Genomic DNA, 18,264 nt, shown 5'->3' with positions numbered 1-18,264 from the left:
GTCATTAATAGTTGCAACAACATTCACTACCAATGCAACAACATCCACTACCACTGCAACAACCACAAAGACCACGGTTCCAGTCACCCTAGCACCCAATGTAAGAACACACATAGCCATTTGTCACTGTTGGCACAAATAAACATGTACTGCCAGTTTCTGACTTTTGTATACTTTCTTTACTTCCAAAAGGGCAAGAAGTGTCATAATATCAAGTGTGATGGGGCAATGTGTTACAAATCCAACCCTACCATCATAACGTGTACCGTTGGTCAGGATTATTGCATGGTAAAAAAAAACAATCTTCATATTTACTTCTTAATTTAATGTTTAATAAATGTTTTTAGTTACGTTTAACACCTTAATCATTCTTTATATTAGATTAGTATATGTAGTTATAATGTTTAAATAATCATTGAGAATCAACTGAAAAGGACCATGTAATTTGTGTGTACCTATCAAGCATGACATTCTTAATATTGTGTTGGTCCCCCTTTTGCTGACCCATCGAGGCATGGACTCCTCTAGACCCCTGAAGGTGTGCTGTGGTATCTGGCAGCAAGATGTTAGCAGCAGATCCATTAAGTCCTTGCGAGGCGAGGCCTCCATGGATCGGACTTGTTTGTTCAGCTCATCCCACAGATTGAATTGAGATCTGGGGAATTTGGAGGCCAAGTCAACGCCTCAAACTCATTGTTGTGCTCCTCAAACCATTCCTGAAGCATTTGTGCTTTGTGGCGGCGCATTATCTGCTGAAAGAGCCACAGCCACCAGGGAATACCGTTTCCATGAAAGGCTGGACATGGGCTCAACAATGCTTAGGTAGGTGGGACGTGTCAAAGTAACATCCACATGGATGGAGGACCCAAGGTTTCCCAGCAGAACATTGCCCAAAGCATCACTGGCTCCGCCGCCACGCCTTCTTCCCATAATGCATCTGGTGCCATGTGTTCCCCAGGTAAGCCACGCACACGCACCCGGCCATCCACGTGATGTAAAAGAACATGTGATTCATCAGACCAGGCCACCTTCTTCCATTGCTCGGTGGTCCGGTTCTGATGCTCACGTGCCACTGTTGGTGCTTTGGGCGGTGGACATGGGTATTCTGGACCTTTTTTTATTCTGACACCTTTCTATCAGAACCAGCAACTTCTTCAGCAGTTTGAGCTCCAGTAGCTTGTCTGTTTGATCGGACCACATGGGCCAGCCTTCGCTCCCCACGTGCATCATTGAGCCTTGGTCCTTCATGACCCTGTGGCCGGTTCTCCACTGGTCCTTCCTTAGAGCACTTTTGATAGAGACTGACCACTGCAGACCGGGAACACCCCACAAGAGCTGCAGTTTTGGAGATGCTCTGACCCAGTCTCTAGCCATCAAAAATTGGCCCTTGTCAAACTTGCTCAAATCCTTACGCTTGCCAATTTTTCCTGCTTCTAACACATCAACTTTGAACACAAAATTTTCACTTGCTGCCTAATATATCCCACCAACTAACAGGAGATGAAGAGATCAACAGTGTTATTCACTTCACATGTCAGTGGTCATAATGTTATGCCTGATCGGCATGGATGTATATTAGTCTATTCGAAAATCATGGTCTAAACCATGTTTTTTTTTTCAGTTTGTCTAAAAGGAAATAACCACATAGAAAAAAAAATAAATAAACTTTTTTTCTATTTTTTTATATTAAGTGAAAATTCTACTTTCATATTAAAACCATTTGAAATTTTGTTTATGGTGAAATTACATTTTATTTTGACCTATAATAAGTATCATTCTTTTCTTTTTTTATTCTTTATATGAATATTTTTGTCCTTAATAATATTGAATAAAAGAATTAAGGTATAACCTTTTTCTCGGCCTGGTTCTTTTGCGGTCGGACTGCCCGTTGAAGATGGACATGAGCTGAGTCCCAAACCCTCTCACTCTCCTTAAACCAGTAGTCAATGGCTGGAACCTCCAATGGCTCCAGAGAACCAATGGACCAGAGAAACAGGGGCGGCTGAAAGCCGAACACACACTGGAATGGAGTGAGTCGGGTGGTGGTCCGTACTCAGCCCAGGGAGGGTTTCGGTTTCAGCTGTGCTGATGGTAATGGCAGTATGTTCTCCGGAAGCAGCAGATCTCTTAGATCTACCGCTCCATTTGCCCATTCAATTGCAGGTGATACCCGAATGTTAAACTCATTGACACACCTAGAAGATTGAAGAACGACTTTCACAGCCTTAAGATAAATTGGGATTTCGATTGGAAATTATATTTTCAGTTAAGTCGTAGTTTCTGAAGACTTGTTGGAAAAGGGCCTCGGGTGTCTCAAATGTGGAGGGTAGTCCCCTTATTGGGATAAGGTGGCAGGCCTTAGAGAATCGATCTACTACCACTAGAATGAATGTGAAGGACCTGGTCCTGGACTCGGACTCAGTTAAGTCAGTGATGACCTAGGTGGGACCTTTCGCTACAATAGGTGTTTATAAAGATATTTGGAGATATCTTTAGATGGGACATCCTTGTACCAACCGATGAACTTCCTGAGACATAATTGGCCACCAGGAGCGATTGCGGAGGAGCGAGAAGGTTTGCTGAATGCCTCCAAGGCGGAGAGAGGATGGAACATAGAGCTTTCCCTCATGACCTCACAGCAGAGCAGGATCAGACTGAGTGGCCTTGGCAATTTGTTCCTCGAGGGATCATTGGATAGGGCTGATGATTATGGAAGGAGGAAGGATGTTCTCAGCAGGGACTGTCGGAGAGTCTGGAGAATGCAAACGAGAGAGGGCGTCTGTCTTCACAATCTTGGATCCGGTTGGTAGGATACTGTAAAGTTGAATCGGGGGAAGAATAATGGCCATCGGGCCTGATGAGGATTCAGACGCCGCGCTTCACGCAGGTACTCCAGGTTGTGGTAATTACCTCAAAGGGGTACTTCACTCCCTCCAACCAATGGCGCCACTCATCTAAAGCTCATCTAGGCTACCAATGTCATACATTTGCTCCGCTAGGTACAGTTTATTTGAGAAGAAGTTTCGGTGGATTCCCCTGCCTCTAAGACAAAACCACACCTACTCCCGAGGTTGATGCATCAACTTTTATGGCATAAGGACGTTCTGGATCAGGGTGGATGAGTGTGAGTGTGGTGATGAATGCTTCCCTCAGCCATTGGAAGGTGGTTGTGGCTGCTGCTGTCCAGAACAGAGACTTGGGCTTATTGCGGAGTAAGGAGGTTAATGGTTGGTTAATATGAGGCAGCGTTGTAGTTCTTTTTCTGTGGAGGGAATGGACCAGTTTCTTATCTCCCCTGGTCCATCTGCACTCTGTCTGCATTGATGATGTTTCTGAGGAACTGTTTAGAGCAGTGGTTCTCAACCTTTTTTCAGTGATGTACCCCTGTGAAATATTTTTTCAGCCAAGTAAACCCTAACCAGCGCAAAAAAAAAAGAAAAGACTTAGACTTAAAACAGCACTGTGCCATCAGTGTCTGATTTATTAAACTTTGGAACAGATAAACACATACAAAATTCAAACATTTGAAAAAAATAAACTATTTCGAACATTTTAAATGATAATAATCCATGACTAAATGTATTGCAAATATTTCTCATCACTAAAATGTAGTGATTCAAACTAATGTGGTGAAAACAGTGACCATATTTCTGAAATGGAAAACGGGAAAATTTCCGATTTGAGTGGTCAAAATATCACTCAAATCTCATTTGTTATTATATTTTAATGTAAAAAACAGGGACAATACATTTTTGAATGTTTTTGTTGTTGTGGAGTCCTATTATATTAGTATATTATTATTAACATTAATAAGTATTATGATTTAGTTTGATTATTAGGATTTTTGGTCTGGATTTAATACAATAAAAAAACACAAAAAACAAACAAACAATGAAAACGGTAATGGTAAGCTAAATAAGCAGTTCAAAACAATATTGTCACACAAATGAACAAAAACACATTACAAAAATAAAATAAATATGATAAATAAAACTATTCAACAAATATTGTAACATTTTATAATTGTATTTAAGTTTATACTATATAAATTACTTATTTTACTTCAAAAGTTTTACGTTTATGCTTTAAAATTATTCTTACTATCCTTAATTGGTCTTGTTATTAAGCATTTTAGGATTATTTTAAGCAGAAAGTATATGTATTCTGCACATGTATAATTGGTTTCAAGTGTAATTGTTTGGGGTTAAGGTTTTTATATTTAAGTTAGTTCAGATGTGTGGTAATCACTGCGTTGTGACTGCGGAACTTTTGGGGACAAAACAATCCCCCACCTTGTTGAGGCTCTGTTATAAAGCACATACAAACAATATTACTTTAAATTAAAAACGAATAGTTAGTATGTTACTACATTGAAAGTGACAACAAGGTTTCTTTTGATATTTGACGATAATGACGCTCTGTCTGCTCTCGACTCGGTGCGTTCTTCATGAAGTAGTAGCGGCGCGCGTGCGCGCGGCCAAGTAGAGTCAGCGTAGCAGCTGTATGTTGGTTGGGCGCTTTTTTCCAATATATCTGCGGGTTGTTGTTTGGTTGTTTGCTGTAAAATGGGGACATTTCCGGGGACAACTCCAGTCGGGGACAGAACATTAAAAACCGGGACTGTCCCTGGGAAACGGGGACGTCTGGTCACCCTATCGTTGATCCAAGTGATTGACAGGTGATGCCAGGCGGCATATGACAGGTTGGGTCAAACCATCCTGGTATGGGGGAGACTCTGGGTTTTTAGGATAATGAAATTGAATAGCCTACTGAATATAAAATTCCTTTTTATGAACTTATACTTATATTTTCCTGAAATATTTATTAAAGAATTATTTTTAAAGGATTTTTGCATGGATGCTACTTTTTAAATGTATGTAGGCTATATTTTAAAATCTCACGTACCCCCTGGAGTGCCTTCATGTACCCCCATTTGAGAACCACTGGTTTAGAGGGTCGATTAAATTCACACTTATCAAGTTTGAGGGAGAGTATGTTTTTCCGAAGCTTTTGGAGGACCTGCGTAACATGGAGATTATGGTCAGTCTTGTTCCGGGAGTTGATCAGGATGTCATTAATGTACTTTAGATCATCATGAAGCAAGGGAGGTACTCCCGGAACACCTCATTTATAAATCCCTGGAATATGGAAGGTGAGTTGGCTAGCCCGTACGGCATTACCCAGTACTCATAGTACCCAGTGGGTTTTATGAAGGCGGTCTTTCATTCATCTCCCCTCCATTTCTGGATGAGGTTTTACACGCCATGCAGGTAAAGATCTTGGACCCTTGAAGCATCTTGAGGGCTGCACGAACCAGAGAAAGAGTATATTGGTACTTGATGTATTGGGTGAGTACTCAATAATCAATACATGGATGCAAGCCTCTCTCCTTCTTAGCCACAAAAAAGAAACTCAAAGTGGAATGGGAGGTAGAAGGGCAGATATAGCCCTGGTGAAGAGCCTCTTATACTTACTCCCCCATGGCCTTCTGTTCTGGGATGGAAAGCGAATTGATTCTATCTTTGGGCAATGATGCACCTGGCTGAAGATTGAAGATCAGTCCCATGATCGGTGAGGTGGTAGTTTAGCCGCCAGTAACTTACTGAAGACATCCTGGAAACGACTGGTACTCAGCTGGAATGGTAGTCTTGCTCTAACTTGAAGGGCTATCAACAGTAGTGGCATTGAGAGCCACGGTGTGCACCCATGCAGGTTTTAGGGACTTCTTGGGAAGCTGAAGACAGTCGAGGTAGCATTTCTTACTCCAGGTCAGAATTTCACCGGTGGTCCAGGATATTTGAGGAGTTAATCTGAAGCCAAGGGCGTCCCAGTTGAGCTGTGCAGAACCAGCAGCAAGATCTCCTCTACATCCGATGCAGAGTGTGAGGGTAGATGTATGGTGAGTGATGATGCCTTGACCAAGGGGTCGAGTTGACTGAGGAGTTGTTCGGAGATTAAGTTCTCCACGGTACCAGAGTCAACAAGGGCCTTGACTGTAATTTAAAGGTGAGCACAGGTCACTGTTACGATGGTATTAAGTGGGGAAGTGGTAATTGGTAGAGATTGGATAACTCTCACCGCTGGACAAGGAGGTAGCACAGGACATTCAGATAGGAGGTGGCCTCCACAGTAGAGACACAAGTGATTTAGGATGTGGCAATATCGTTCAGATGGTGAGAGATGAAACAAGTCTACATGAACATAGGTTTGTCTACTGGTCCAGGAGGGCAGTTTGTCTGGCTTGGCAGCAGGGATTGCAGGATTGATACATTCTGTTGATAGGCTTAAATGCATTGTGCCACCCGGATGTAGCATTGAATGAGGTTTTCCAATCCCATGGGGTCATTTTGTATATATGGGGCTGCAAAGATGGATGCTATTCCTCGATGATAAGCGGTTTCATTCCAGCCACACGCAGCAGCCAATGTGCGGATCTGGAGAGATCTACCCTGTCACAGATTGTAGAGCTGATCATTGATAGAAGCTTCACTCACAGGATGTCCAACAACCTCCTTAAAATGAGAGATGTAGGTTTCGATGGTGCGAGTGACTGGTCCTACTTGATCCCAAATAGTTTTTCGCCCATTGCAGGGTGCGGCCAGAGAGCAATAAGATGTAAAATGCTATTTTAGCTCTATCTGTTTGGAACTGCTGCGGCTGCATCTCGAAAATGAGAGAATACTGTAGAAGAAAGCCGCTCCACCGTTGGTCTGTTCTTCAGTCACACGGGATGAGGGACAGACACGGAGGATGAGTTCAACACAGAGCTTTTTTGAAGCTCGCCACAGGAATGAGCATACAGAAACGTAAAGCAAAGTAGTTGAGAGATTTATTGAACTTAGCTGATAAGTAACAGTCTTTGTGTTGTCCTGATTGGTGGAGCTGAAGGGGAGGATGACCGGCAGAGGAAGAGGATCGAGGAGAATCGGCAACAACAGGTAAGTCATACAGGTAAGTCCTTTACTCGCTAGTTACAGACAAGACCAGACAACTGAGTGTGGGGAAGTGATGCTTAAGAATACAGTGCATCTGGAAAGTTCTGTATTCACAGCATTTCACTTTTTCCACATTTCATGTTGCACCTTTAAGGCCTGTTCACACCGGGGCGATTTTCGCGCGCGTTTATCGCCGACGTTTAACGCCTCGTGACTAAACAAAGGGCGGCAATGTGAGTGTGCACACCGACGCGCAAAATGCCAGACGTAAAAGCGTCATTTTTTTAAAAACACCTCGTTTTTTTATTTTGACGCAGCGCGTTAAAAACTGGCCGACCAATGAGATCAGCTCTTTTGTTGACGTGCCTGGAGCTGCTGAAGTGACAGTAAAACACGACTTGGTGGCGCTCAAGCACAAAACGGTCTTGCCGAGCACACATTGATACGACGAAGAAGTAGTAAGTAGACAAAGAAGAAGATGAACTGCTAATGCTGCTTGCCAGTTAACAAATAGTGTGTGAATGGTTTTGGCCATAGACATAATATATCTGTGGTTTTGGCAAGCACGTAAATACTGTCTCTCTTCTTTTTCTGTGTGACAAGCGATTGTCAGAAGCGTTAAGTGCTAAGCGTTAAGCGCTATCTACTGAATGTGCACGTTCACTCGGCGCATCGCCAGTGGAAATCACTTGGGTGTGAATACTTAAGACGTGCCGAAAAACATCACGAAAAACGCTGTCGATAAGCGCGCGCGATATTCGTCCCGGTGTGTACAGGCCTTTATTCCAAAATGGATTAAATTCATTATTTTCCTTAAAATTCTAAAAATAAAACATGAAAAAAATCACATGTACATAAACATTCACAGCCTTTGCCATGACACTCAAAATTGAGCTCAGGTGCTCCTGTTTCCACTGATCATCCATGAGATGTTTCTACAATTTGTTTGGAGTCCACCTGTGGTAACTTCAGCTGATTGGACATGATTTGGAAAGGCACACACCTGTCTATATACGGTCCCACAGTTAACAGTGCATGTCAGAGCACAGCCCAAGCCATGAAGGCCAAAGAATTGTCAGTAGACCGAGACAGGATTGTATCAAGGCCCAGATCTGGGGTAGGGTACAGAAACATTTCTGCAGCATTGAAGGTCCCAATGAGCACAGTGGCCTCCATCATCCGTACATGGAAGAAGTTTGGAACCACTAGGATTCTTCCTAGAGCCGGCCAAACAGGGTCTTAGTCAGGGAGGTGACCAAGAACCTGATGGTGACTCTGACAAAGCTCCAGCGTATCTCTGTGGATAGGGGAGAACTTTCCAGAAGAACAACCATCTCTGCAGTTCTCCACCAATCTGGCCTGTGTGGTAGAGTGGCCAGAGGGAAGCCACTCCTCAGTAATTGGCACATGACAGCCCGTTTGAAGGACTCTCAGACTATGAGAAACACAATTCTCTGGTCTGATGAAACAAAGATTGAACTCTTTGGCCTGAATGGCAAGCGTCATGTCTGGAGGAAACCAGGCACTGCTCATCACCTGGCCAATCCCATTCCTACAGTGATTGGTGGTGGCAGCATCATGATGTGGGGGTGTTTCTCAGCGGCAGGAACTGGGAGTTCAAGGGAAAGATGAATGCAGCGATGTACAGAGACATCCTTGATGAAAACCTGCTCCAGAGCGCTCTGGACCTCAGACTGGGGCGAAGGATCATCTTCCAACAGGACAACGACCCTAAGCACACAGACAAGATAACAAAGGAGAGGCTACGGGACAACTCTGTGAATGTCCTTGAGTGGCCCAGCCAGAGCCCAGACTTGATTGAACATCTCTGGAGAAATCTGAGAATGGCTGTGACCGACGCTCCCCATCCAACCTGATGGAGCTTGATAGGTCCTGCACAGAAGAATTTGAGAAACTGCCCAAAAATTTAGCTTTAGCTTTAGCATCAAACTCAAAAAAGACTTGAGGCTGTGATTGAGCCAAAGGTGCTTCAACAGAGTATTGAGCCAAGGCTGTGAATACTGTACATGTGATTGTGTTTTAATAAATTTGCAACGATTTCAAACAAACTTCTTTCACGTTGTCATTATGGGGTATTGTTTGTAGAATATCGAGGGAAATTATTAATTGAATCCATTTTGGAATAAGGTTGTAACAAAACAAAATGTGGATAAAGGGAGGCGCTGTGAATACTCTCCGGATGCACTGTAGTCCTTGATAGGATAACGCATTGTGAACAGAGGAGGGATCTGGCGAGCTTATGAAAGTGGCAATATTTCTAATTTTCGTTACTTTTTTTCAACTAATATTTATATTTTCTTTAATTTCAGCTTTATTTCAATTAGCACCAATGTTTTTAGGTTTAGTTACCGGTAATAACCCTGGTATAACTCTAAATATAATTTGAAGAAAACTTTTTTTTAATTATTTGGTCCAAAGAATAAACTTTTTCCAGCTGATAAACAATTAAAAACATTTTCAGCCAATCAGAATCCACCTGACATTAAAGAGCTCGAACATTTACATTAAGTTTAAACAAGTGTAGGCTCGTCCAGGATAATATTGCCACCATATTCTGTGTCAGTGTTTCCCTCCATCTTGATTTTCTTCAGGAAACAACACATCACAATATTCCTCATTATAATAATTCATGAGCAGAATAAAGGGGCGGGGCCTGGTTGAGTTAGTTAGTCGTGTGTTGAAACTGCCGGTTATGGTAAGGGGCGGGGCGTTTCCCAAACACCAATCACAACACACCGCTTCAGGTGACCAATCAGAGCACAGTGTGCTTTTCAGAAGGAGGGGCTTCATAGAGACAGGAAGTAAACGAGCGTTACTGACAGACTGGGAAGAGAGGAGCCGCAATAATGGAGAATATGAGGAGATAATCAACATTACAGCAGGAAAACCTGCTCTAGTAGAGCCAGTAAATATGGTCCATTTTCATTTTGTTGACTTTAAACCATGTTAAACGATCAGCTCTCATGCTAAAATAATCAAAGCAAATCATTGTTTCATGTTTTAGCTAAAAAGGACAACAACTGGCACCACAGAGAGCTGGCTAGGAGGTTGCAGTGACGATTGCAGAAAGATGACCGCCTGTTCAGCCTCAGTTACTCCCTGCTACCTGGAGTGCTGCAATGCCACTTCCTCCGCCTCGTGCCTCAAACTGACCGGGGACGTGAACATGCCCAGCTCCGCCACCAGGGGTCCCCAATCTCCAGCGCTGCTCATGGCCTCTCTTCTGCTCCTCTGGATAGCGAGAGTCTTCACCTGAGTCGCTTTTACAGGCAATCCGGGAAAGCCTAGTTTTCTTAATAGGAGAGTGTATGTTTGTTTTAAAGCTGTTCTTTTACTGTCACTTTTACATTATTTGTGATATAAGCATGAAGGAATGTGTGTGTCTCTACAAGATCAGTGTGAGAAGCAGAATGTGTGCATGTGTATATATGTGTATAGATGCCTAATCTGTTGCTGGGTTCTTTATTTCACTGAAACCATCCACCAAGGAATACATCAACACTGAAGCAACGAGTGTGAGGTTTGCATCTATTATTAATTATTGCTCTTTTTTTGGCATTAAAATACAACTCTGTACAATAACGGAGAAAAGGACAAGTCCTTCAACCCTAAAACACAATGCAAACCGGTGAAAAATCAATACAGTGTGTGTGTGTGTGTGTGTGTGTGTGTGTGTGTGTGTGTGTGTGTGTGTGTGTGTGTGTGTGTGTGTGTGTGTGTGTGTATCACGTTTGATTGCAGTCAATCATCTGAAGCTTATTTTTCTTGTTCGTATTTTCTTTTGTGCATTCTAAAAATATATATTTATTGTGACAACAACAACATTTATATTCCATATTACTCATAAATACTCCAAAGAAAATCCGTAGCATGCTTAGATAATCCAGTTTCTGATACTAATAATTATATAAGATAAACTGATTTTTCAACCAGGCAGATTTCACCCTTAAATAATGCAGAGTTATAGATATGTAACGCCAAACACATGAAACACGCACTTTACACATCTAAATGGAAATTAGACAATGTAAAATATTTATAATATTGGACATATGAAAGCCTGTGGGTAAAAGCTCATAAACATAAAGCTTTATTTTTACAGAGAAATGTGTTTATTAAAAATGTAAGTGTACAGATCTAAACGTATTTTATTGTATGGCATTTGATTTCATAACTGCAGGATAACACGACTGGATAAAGGTTGCGCTGGTCTTTATTTCTCTGTACTGCTTTCATCTGGAAACAACCGAATACTGATATTTATATTTGCATGATATGATAACCAGCTTCACCTTTACACAAGCAATAGATCTTAATAACTGCTTTTCAAATGAATAAATAAACTCTATCTTCTCTGGAGCCAGTCTGGCGTTTATTTGTACATTTTCTTGTACTTTACATTCTCCTAAAAAATCACCCACACCAGTCTGAGTTACATCTATATGAACGACTATGAGGAGATATATTCAATACTCAGCACTAGAATACATTTACAACTACACTATTAAAGTGCATACTACACTACATACTACACTATTACAGTGCACACTACACTACATTCTACACTATTACAGTACATACTACACTATTACAGTACATACTACACTACATACTACACTATTACAGTACATACTACACTACATACTACACTATTACAGTGCATACTACATACTACACTACATACTACACTATTACAGTGCATACTACACTATTACAGTACATACTACACTACATACTACACTATTACAGTACATACTACACTACATACTACACTATTACAGTGCATACTACACTACATACTACACTATTACAGTACATACTACACTACATACTACACTATTACAGTGCATACTACATACTACACTACATACTACACTATTACAGTGCATACTACACTATTACAGTACATACTACACTACATTCTACACTATTACAGTACATACTACACTATTACAGTACATACTACACTACATACTACACTATTACAGTGCATGCTACATTAAATACTACACTATTACAGTGCATACTACATACTACACTACATACTACACTATTACAGTGCATACTACACTATTACAGTACATACTACACTACATACTACACTATTACAGTACATGCTACACTACATACTACACTATTACAGTACATACTACACTACATACTACACTATTACAGTACATACTACACTACATACTACACTACATACTACACTATTACAGTGCATACTACACTATTACAGTACATACTACACTACATACTACACTATTACAGTACATACTACACTACATACTACACTATTACCGTGCATACTACATACTACACTATATACTACACTATTACAGTGCATACTACACTATTACAGTACATACTACAACCCCAAATCTGAGGGATCGGAGATCACGGTTGTTCAGCTTAGGCTTGCGCCCTTGTCCTTTATGCACTGAAATTCCTCCAGATTCCTTGAATCTTTTAATTATGTTATGCACTGTTGAATGTGAAATATCCAAATCTCTTCCTATCTTTCTTTGAGGAACATTGTTTTTAAACATTTCAATCATTTTATCACGTATTTGTTGGCAAACTGGCGATCCTCGGCCCATCTTTGCTCCTAAAGGATTAGACCTTTCTTGGATGCTGCTTTTGTACCAAATCATAATCACAATCACCTGTTGACATCACCTGTTTCAAATCACATCATTATTTAACCATTTTACCTCATTACTCATTACTAGCCCTAAATTGCTCCTGTCCCAACTTTTTTTGAAATGTGTTGCCGGTCTGAATGACAGGAAAGGATGCATATTTACAAATGACATGAAGTTGACCAGATAAAACATGAAATATTTTGTGTTCATATTGTCTGCAATGAAATACAAGTCAAAGTAAGTTTAGAAATCACTTCTTTTTTTTTTTGCGTTTTCCATACTGTCCCAACTTTTTCTGATTTGGGGTTGTACACTATTACAGTGCATACTACATTACATACTACACTATTACAGTGCATAATACATACTACACTACATACTACACTATTACAGTGAATACTACATTACATACTACACTATTACAGTGCATACTACATACTACACTATTACAGTGCATACTTCACTATTACACTACATACTACACTATTACAGTACGTACTACACTACATACTACACTATTACAGTACGTACTACACTACATACTACACTATTACAGTGCATACTACATTACATACTACACTATTACAGTGCATACTACATACTAAACTATTACAGTGCATACTACACTATTACAGCACATACTACACTACATACTACACTATTACAGTACGTACTACACTATATACTACACTATTACAGTGCATACTACATACTACACTATTACAGTGCATACTACACTATTACAGTACATACTACACTACATACTACACTATTACAGTACATACTACACTATTACATTACATACTACACTACATACTACACTATTACAGTGCATACTACATACTACACTACATACTACACTATTACAGTGCATACTACATTATTACAGTACATACTACACTATTACAGTGTATACTACATTACATACTACACTATTACAGTACATACTACACTACATACTACACTATTACAGTGCATACTACATTACATACTACACTATTACAGTACATAATACATACTACACTATTACAGTACATACTACACTAAATACTACACTATTACAGTACATACTACTATATACTACACTATTACAGTGCATACTACACTACATAGTACACTATTACAGTGCATACTACACTACATACTACACTATTACAGTACATACTACACTACATTCTACACTATTACAGTACATACTACATACTACACTACATATTGCACTATTACAGTGCATACTACACTACATACTAAACTATAACAGTATGTACTACACTACATACTACACTACATGCTACACTATTACAATGCATACTAAACTACATGCAACACATACTACACTATTACAGTGCATACTACATTACATGCTACACTATTACAGTGCATACTACACTACATAGAACACATACTATACAATGTAATGTAATATGCACTATAATAGAGTAGTATGTAGTGTAGTATGCACTGTAGTATTGTGCACTGTAATGGTGTAGTATGAGTAGTATTTAGTGTGGTACACACTGTAATAGTAAAGCATGTGTTGCATGTAGTGTAGTATGCACTGTAATAGTATAGCATGTGTTGCATGTAGTGTAGTATGCACTGTAAAAGTGTAGTACGTAGTGTAGTATGCACTGTAATAGTGTAGTATGTGATGTAGTATGCACTGTAATAGTGTAGTATGTGTTGCATGTAGTGTAGCATGCACGGTAATAGTGTAGTATGTAGTGCAGTATGCACTGTAATAGTGTAGTATGTAGTGTAGTATGCACTGTAATAGTGAAGTATGTGTAGTATGCACTGTAATAGTGTTGTATGTAGTGTAGTATGCACTGTAATAGTGAAGTATGTGTAGTATGCACTGTAATAGTGTAGTATGTAGTGTAAAATGCACTGTAATAGTTTTGCATGTAGTGTAGTATGCACTGTAATAGTGTAGTATGTAGTGCAGTATGCACTGTAATAGTGTAGTATGTAGTGTAGTATGCACTGTAATAGTGTAGTATGTAGTGTAGTATGCACTGTAATAGTGTAGTATGTAGTGTAGTATGCACTGTAATAGTGAAGTATGTGTAGTATGCACTGTAATAGTGTAGTATGTAGTGTAATATGCACTGTAATAGTGTTGCATGTAGTGTAGTATGCACTGTAATAGTGTAGTATGTAGTGCAGTATGCACTGTAATAGTTAATTCGACTTTACTTATTAGATATATGTATTTGATACTTAACAGAACCCTAACCCTATACAGAACATCAGCATATTACTCCCAGCACGCATACAGTACTATATACAGTACATTTCAGAAGCAGTAGGACCAATATGATCCAAACATATCAGATTATTTGAGTTAAAATTAAACTCCTCATAGCGCCAACTAGCGCGTGTGGCGTGGAAGAGCAGTGGGTGGGATCTGAGACCGCGGATTCGGACAAGTTTGGAGTCTCTCTCTGCAGACTCGGCGGTCAGAAGAAAAGTAATACATTTAAAGAAGAGGAAGCTCAGAAGTGTTTCCGCTCGAGCGACTGCAGATGCCGCGATCCACAGATGAAGATGAGCGCGAGGCTGCTGCTGCGTGGCACTGAGGAGGTTCGGACGGGAAGTCGCGGAGGAAACCGCCAACACACACACTTTAAATGGGTCTAAACCACACGACTTGCGAGTGAAGTATCGGCTCTAGACCTGCTGTGAAGAATGGATCAGTCCGTGGCCATTCAAGAGACTTTGGCCGAAGGGGAAAACTGCAAAATAGTATCCTTTCATGACCGTTATTTCTGTTTATGTCCTAAATAAAGCCGTGCTTTTGAAATCGACAGAGGAACTTACGGTTGTTGCGAAACTTTGCACTCTTTACACACACACTCCATGTAGATCAACCTTGAGTTATAACGAATATCGCGTAGTCCATAATTATGCTAATGTGTGTTTACAATGCATCCTACTAAGCATATTTCTCCTGTGTTTTTTGAGCATGCCCAGTTTTAATGGGAAAAGGGAAATTCAGTGTGTCATTCCTCACATGTCCGCAAGATGTCGCCAATGTACAGTAACAAAAAATGGCTGTATATTATAATAGTATATTATGACTAATATTTAGCTTGTTCGAAATGTAATGCATGTTGTTGTAATGAGTGTGTAGATGTCCTTAGCAGCCGTGCACATGCTGTGGAGTGTGTTTCGCTACTCAATGATGTGAGAGAGAGCAAACTGATCGGACTGGTGCAGCAGGACCAGGAACACGCGTGAGTTCAATCACATTCACATGCACTACTACACACTAACTCACAGCTCATAGACAATCACATTCACATGCACTACTACACACTAACTCACAGCTCATAGACAATCACATTCACATGCACTACTACACACTAACTCACAGCTCATAGACAATCACATTCACATGCACTACTACACACTAACCCACAGCTCATAGACACTCACATTCACATGCACTACTACACACTAACTCACAGCTCATAGACAATCACATTCACATGCACTACTACACACTAACCCACAGCTCATAGACAATCACATTCACATGCACTACTACACACTAACTCACAGCTCATAGACAATCACATTCACATGCACTACTACACACTAACTCACAGCTCATAGACAATCACATTCACATGCACTACTACACACTAACTCACAGCTCATAGACAATCACATTCACATGCACTACTACACACTAACCCACAGCTTAACTGGTGTGGGGGTTAGTCCATGCATTTGAGACCAACATCTAATAATGGGAAAAATGTTCAGTCCCTTCTGAGAAAACACACAAAAAAGTGTAAGAACTCTGATGAATATTATTGAATCCTTATGAACCTTTACTGACTGCAGCACTGATAGTGTAGTATGCACTGTATTAGTGTAGTATGTGTACTATGTAGTGTAGTATGCACTGTAATAGTGTAGTATGTAGAGTAGTATGCACTGTAATAGTGTAGTAAGCGTACTATGTAGTGTAATATGCACTGTAAATGTGTAGTATGCACAGTAATAGTGTAGTATGCACAGTAATAGTGTAGTATGCACTGTTATAGTGTAGTATGCACTGTTATAGTGTAGTATGTAGTGTAGTATGCACTGTAATAGTGTAGTATGTTGTGTAGTATGTAGTGTAGTATGCACTGTAATAGTGTAGTATGTGTAGTATGCACTGTAATAGTGTAGTATATGTAGTATATAGTGTAGTATGCACTGTAATAGTGTAGTATGTGTAGTATGCACTGTAATAGTGTAGTATGTAGTGTAGTATGCACTGTAATAGTGTAGTATGTGCAGTATTCACTGTAATAGTGTAGTATGTGTAGCATGTAGTGTAGTATGCGCTGTAATAGTGTAGTATGTGTAGTATGTACTGTAATAGTGTAGTATGTGTAGTATGCACTGTAACAGTGTAGTATGTGTAGTATGCACTGTAATAGTGTAGTGTGTGTAGTATGCACTGTAATAGTGTAGTATGTGTAGTATGCACTGTAATAGTGTAGTATTTGTAGTGTAGTATGCACTGTAATAGTGAAGTATTTTGTAGTGTAGTATGTAGTGTAGTATGCACTGTAATAGTGAAGTATGTGTAGTATGCACTGTAATAGTGTAGTATGTAGTGTAGTATGCACCGTAATAGGGTAGTATGTGTAGTATGCACTGTAATAGTGTAGTATTTGTAGTGTAGTATGTAGAGTAGTATGTACTATAATAGTGTAGTATGTGTAGTATGTAGTGTTGTATGCACTATAATAGTGAAGTATGTGTAGTATTCACGGTAATAGTGTAGTATATGTAGTATGCACTTTAATAGTGTAGTGTGTGTAGTATGCACTGTAATAGTGAAGTATGTGTATTATGCACTGTAATAGTGTAGTGTGTGTAGTATGCACTGTAATAGTGTAGTATTTGTAGTGTAGTATGTGTAGTATGCACTGTAATAGTGTAGTATGTGTAGTATGCACTTTAATAGTGGTGTGTGTAGTATGCACTATAATAGTGAAGTATGTGTAGTATGCACTGTAATAGTGTAGTATGTAGTGTAGTATGCACTGTAATAGGGTAGTATGTGTAGTTTGCACTGTAATAGTGTAGTATGTGTAGTATGCACTGTAATAGTGAAGTATGTGTAGTATGTGTAGTATGCACTGTAATAGTGTAGTATGTGTATTATGCACTGTAATAGTAAAGTGTGTAGTATGCACTGTAATAGTGTAGTATGTGTAGTATGCACTGTAATAGTGAAGTATGTGTAGTCTGCACTGTAATAGTGAAGTATGTGTAGTCTGCACTGTAATAGTGAAGTATGTGTAGTATGCACTGTAATAGTGAAGTATGTGTAGTATGCACTATAATAGCGTAGTATGTGTAGTATGCACTGTAATAGTGAAGTATGTGTAGTACTTCACTGTATGCACTGTAATAGTGAAGTATGTGTAGTATGCACTGTAATAGTGAAGTATGTGTAGTATGCACTGTAATAGCGTAGTATGTGTAGTATGCACTGTAATAGTGAAGTATGTGTAGTCTGCACTGTAATAGTGAAGTATGTGTAGTATGCACTGTAATAGCGTAGTATGTGTAGTATGCACTGTAATAGTGAAGTATGTGTAGTATGCACTGTAATAGCGTAGTATGTGTAGTATGCACTGTAATAGTGA

General features: G+C 39.8%; 2 protein-coding genes across 3 annotated transcripts in view; both read left to right on the top strand.

Moving 5' to 3' along the window:
* The window catches only part of LOC307138379 (uncharacterized protein), a 28,569-nt gene extending 17,255 nt beyond the window's left edge, over positions 1 to 11,314 (top strand). Inside the window, exons 10-12 of the mRNA XM_079836652.1 lie at positions 12 to 100; positions 193 to 288; positions 9,961 to 11,314. Of these exons, the coding sequence (XP_079692778.1) occupies positions 12 to 100; positions 193 to 288; positions 9,961 to 10,212 (437 nt within the window). The 3' untranslated portion in view covers positions 10,213 to 11,314. The remainder of the gene's footprint in view (positions 1 to 11; positions 101 to 192; positions 289 to 9,960) is intronic.
* A 3,685-nt stretch (positions 11,315 to 14,999) lies between these two features.
* The window catches only part of inpp5b (inositol polyphosphate-5-phosphatase B), a 131,390-nt gene continuing 128,125 nt past the window's right edge, over positions 15,000 to 18,264 (top strand). Inside the window, exon 1 of one of the 2 annotated variants that reach the window (XM_079837289.1) lies at positions 15,000 to 15,840. The gene's annotated coding sequence lies outside the window, so the exon portion shown is untranslated. The remainder of the gene's footprint in view (positions 15,841 to 18,264) is intronic. The other variant, XM_079837292.1, reaches the window with a different exon arrangement.

Source organism: Gobio gobio (assembly GCF_949357685.1).
Source record: "Gobio gobio genome assembly, chromosome: 15".
NCBI classification, from domain to species: Eukaryota; Metazoa; Chordata; class Actinopteri; order Cypriniformes; family Gobionidae; genus Gobio; species Gobio gobio.
This window is presented reverse-complemented; position numbering and strand designations above follow the sequence as displayed.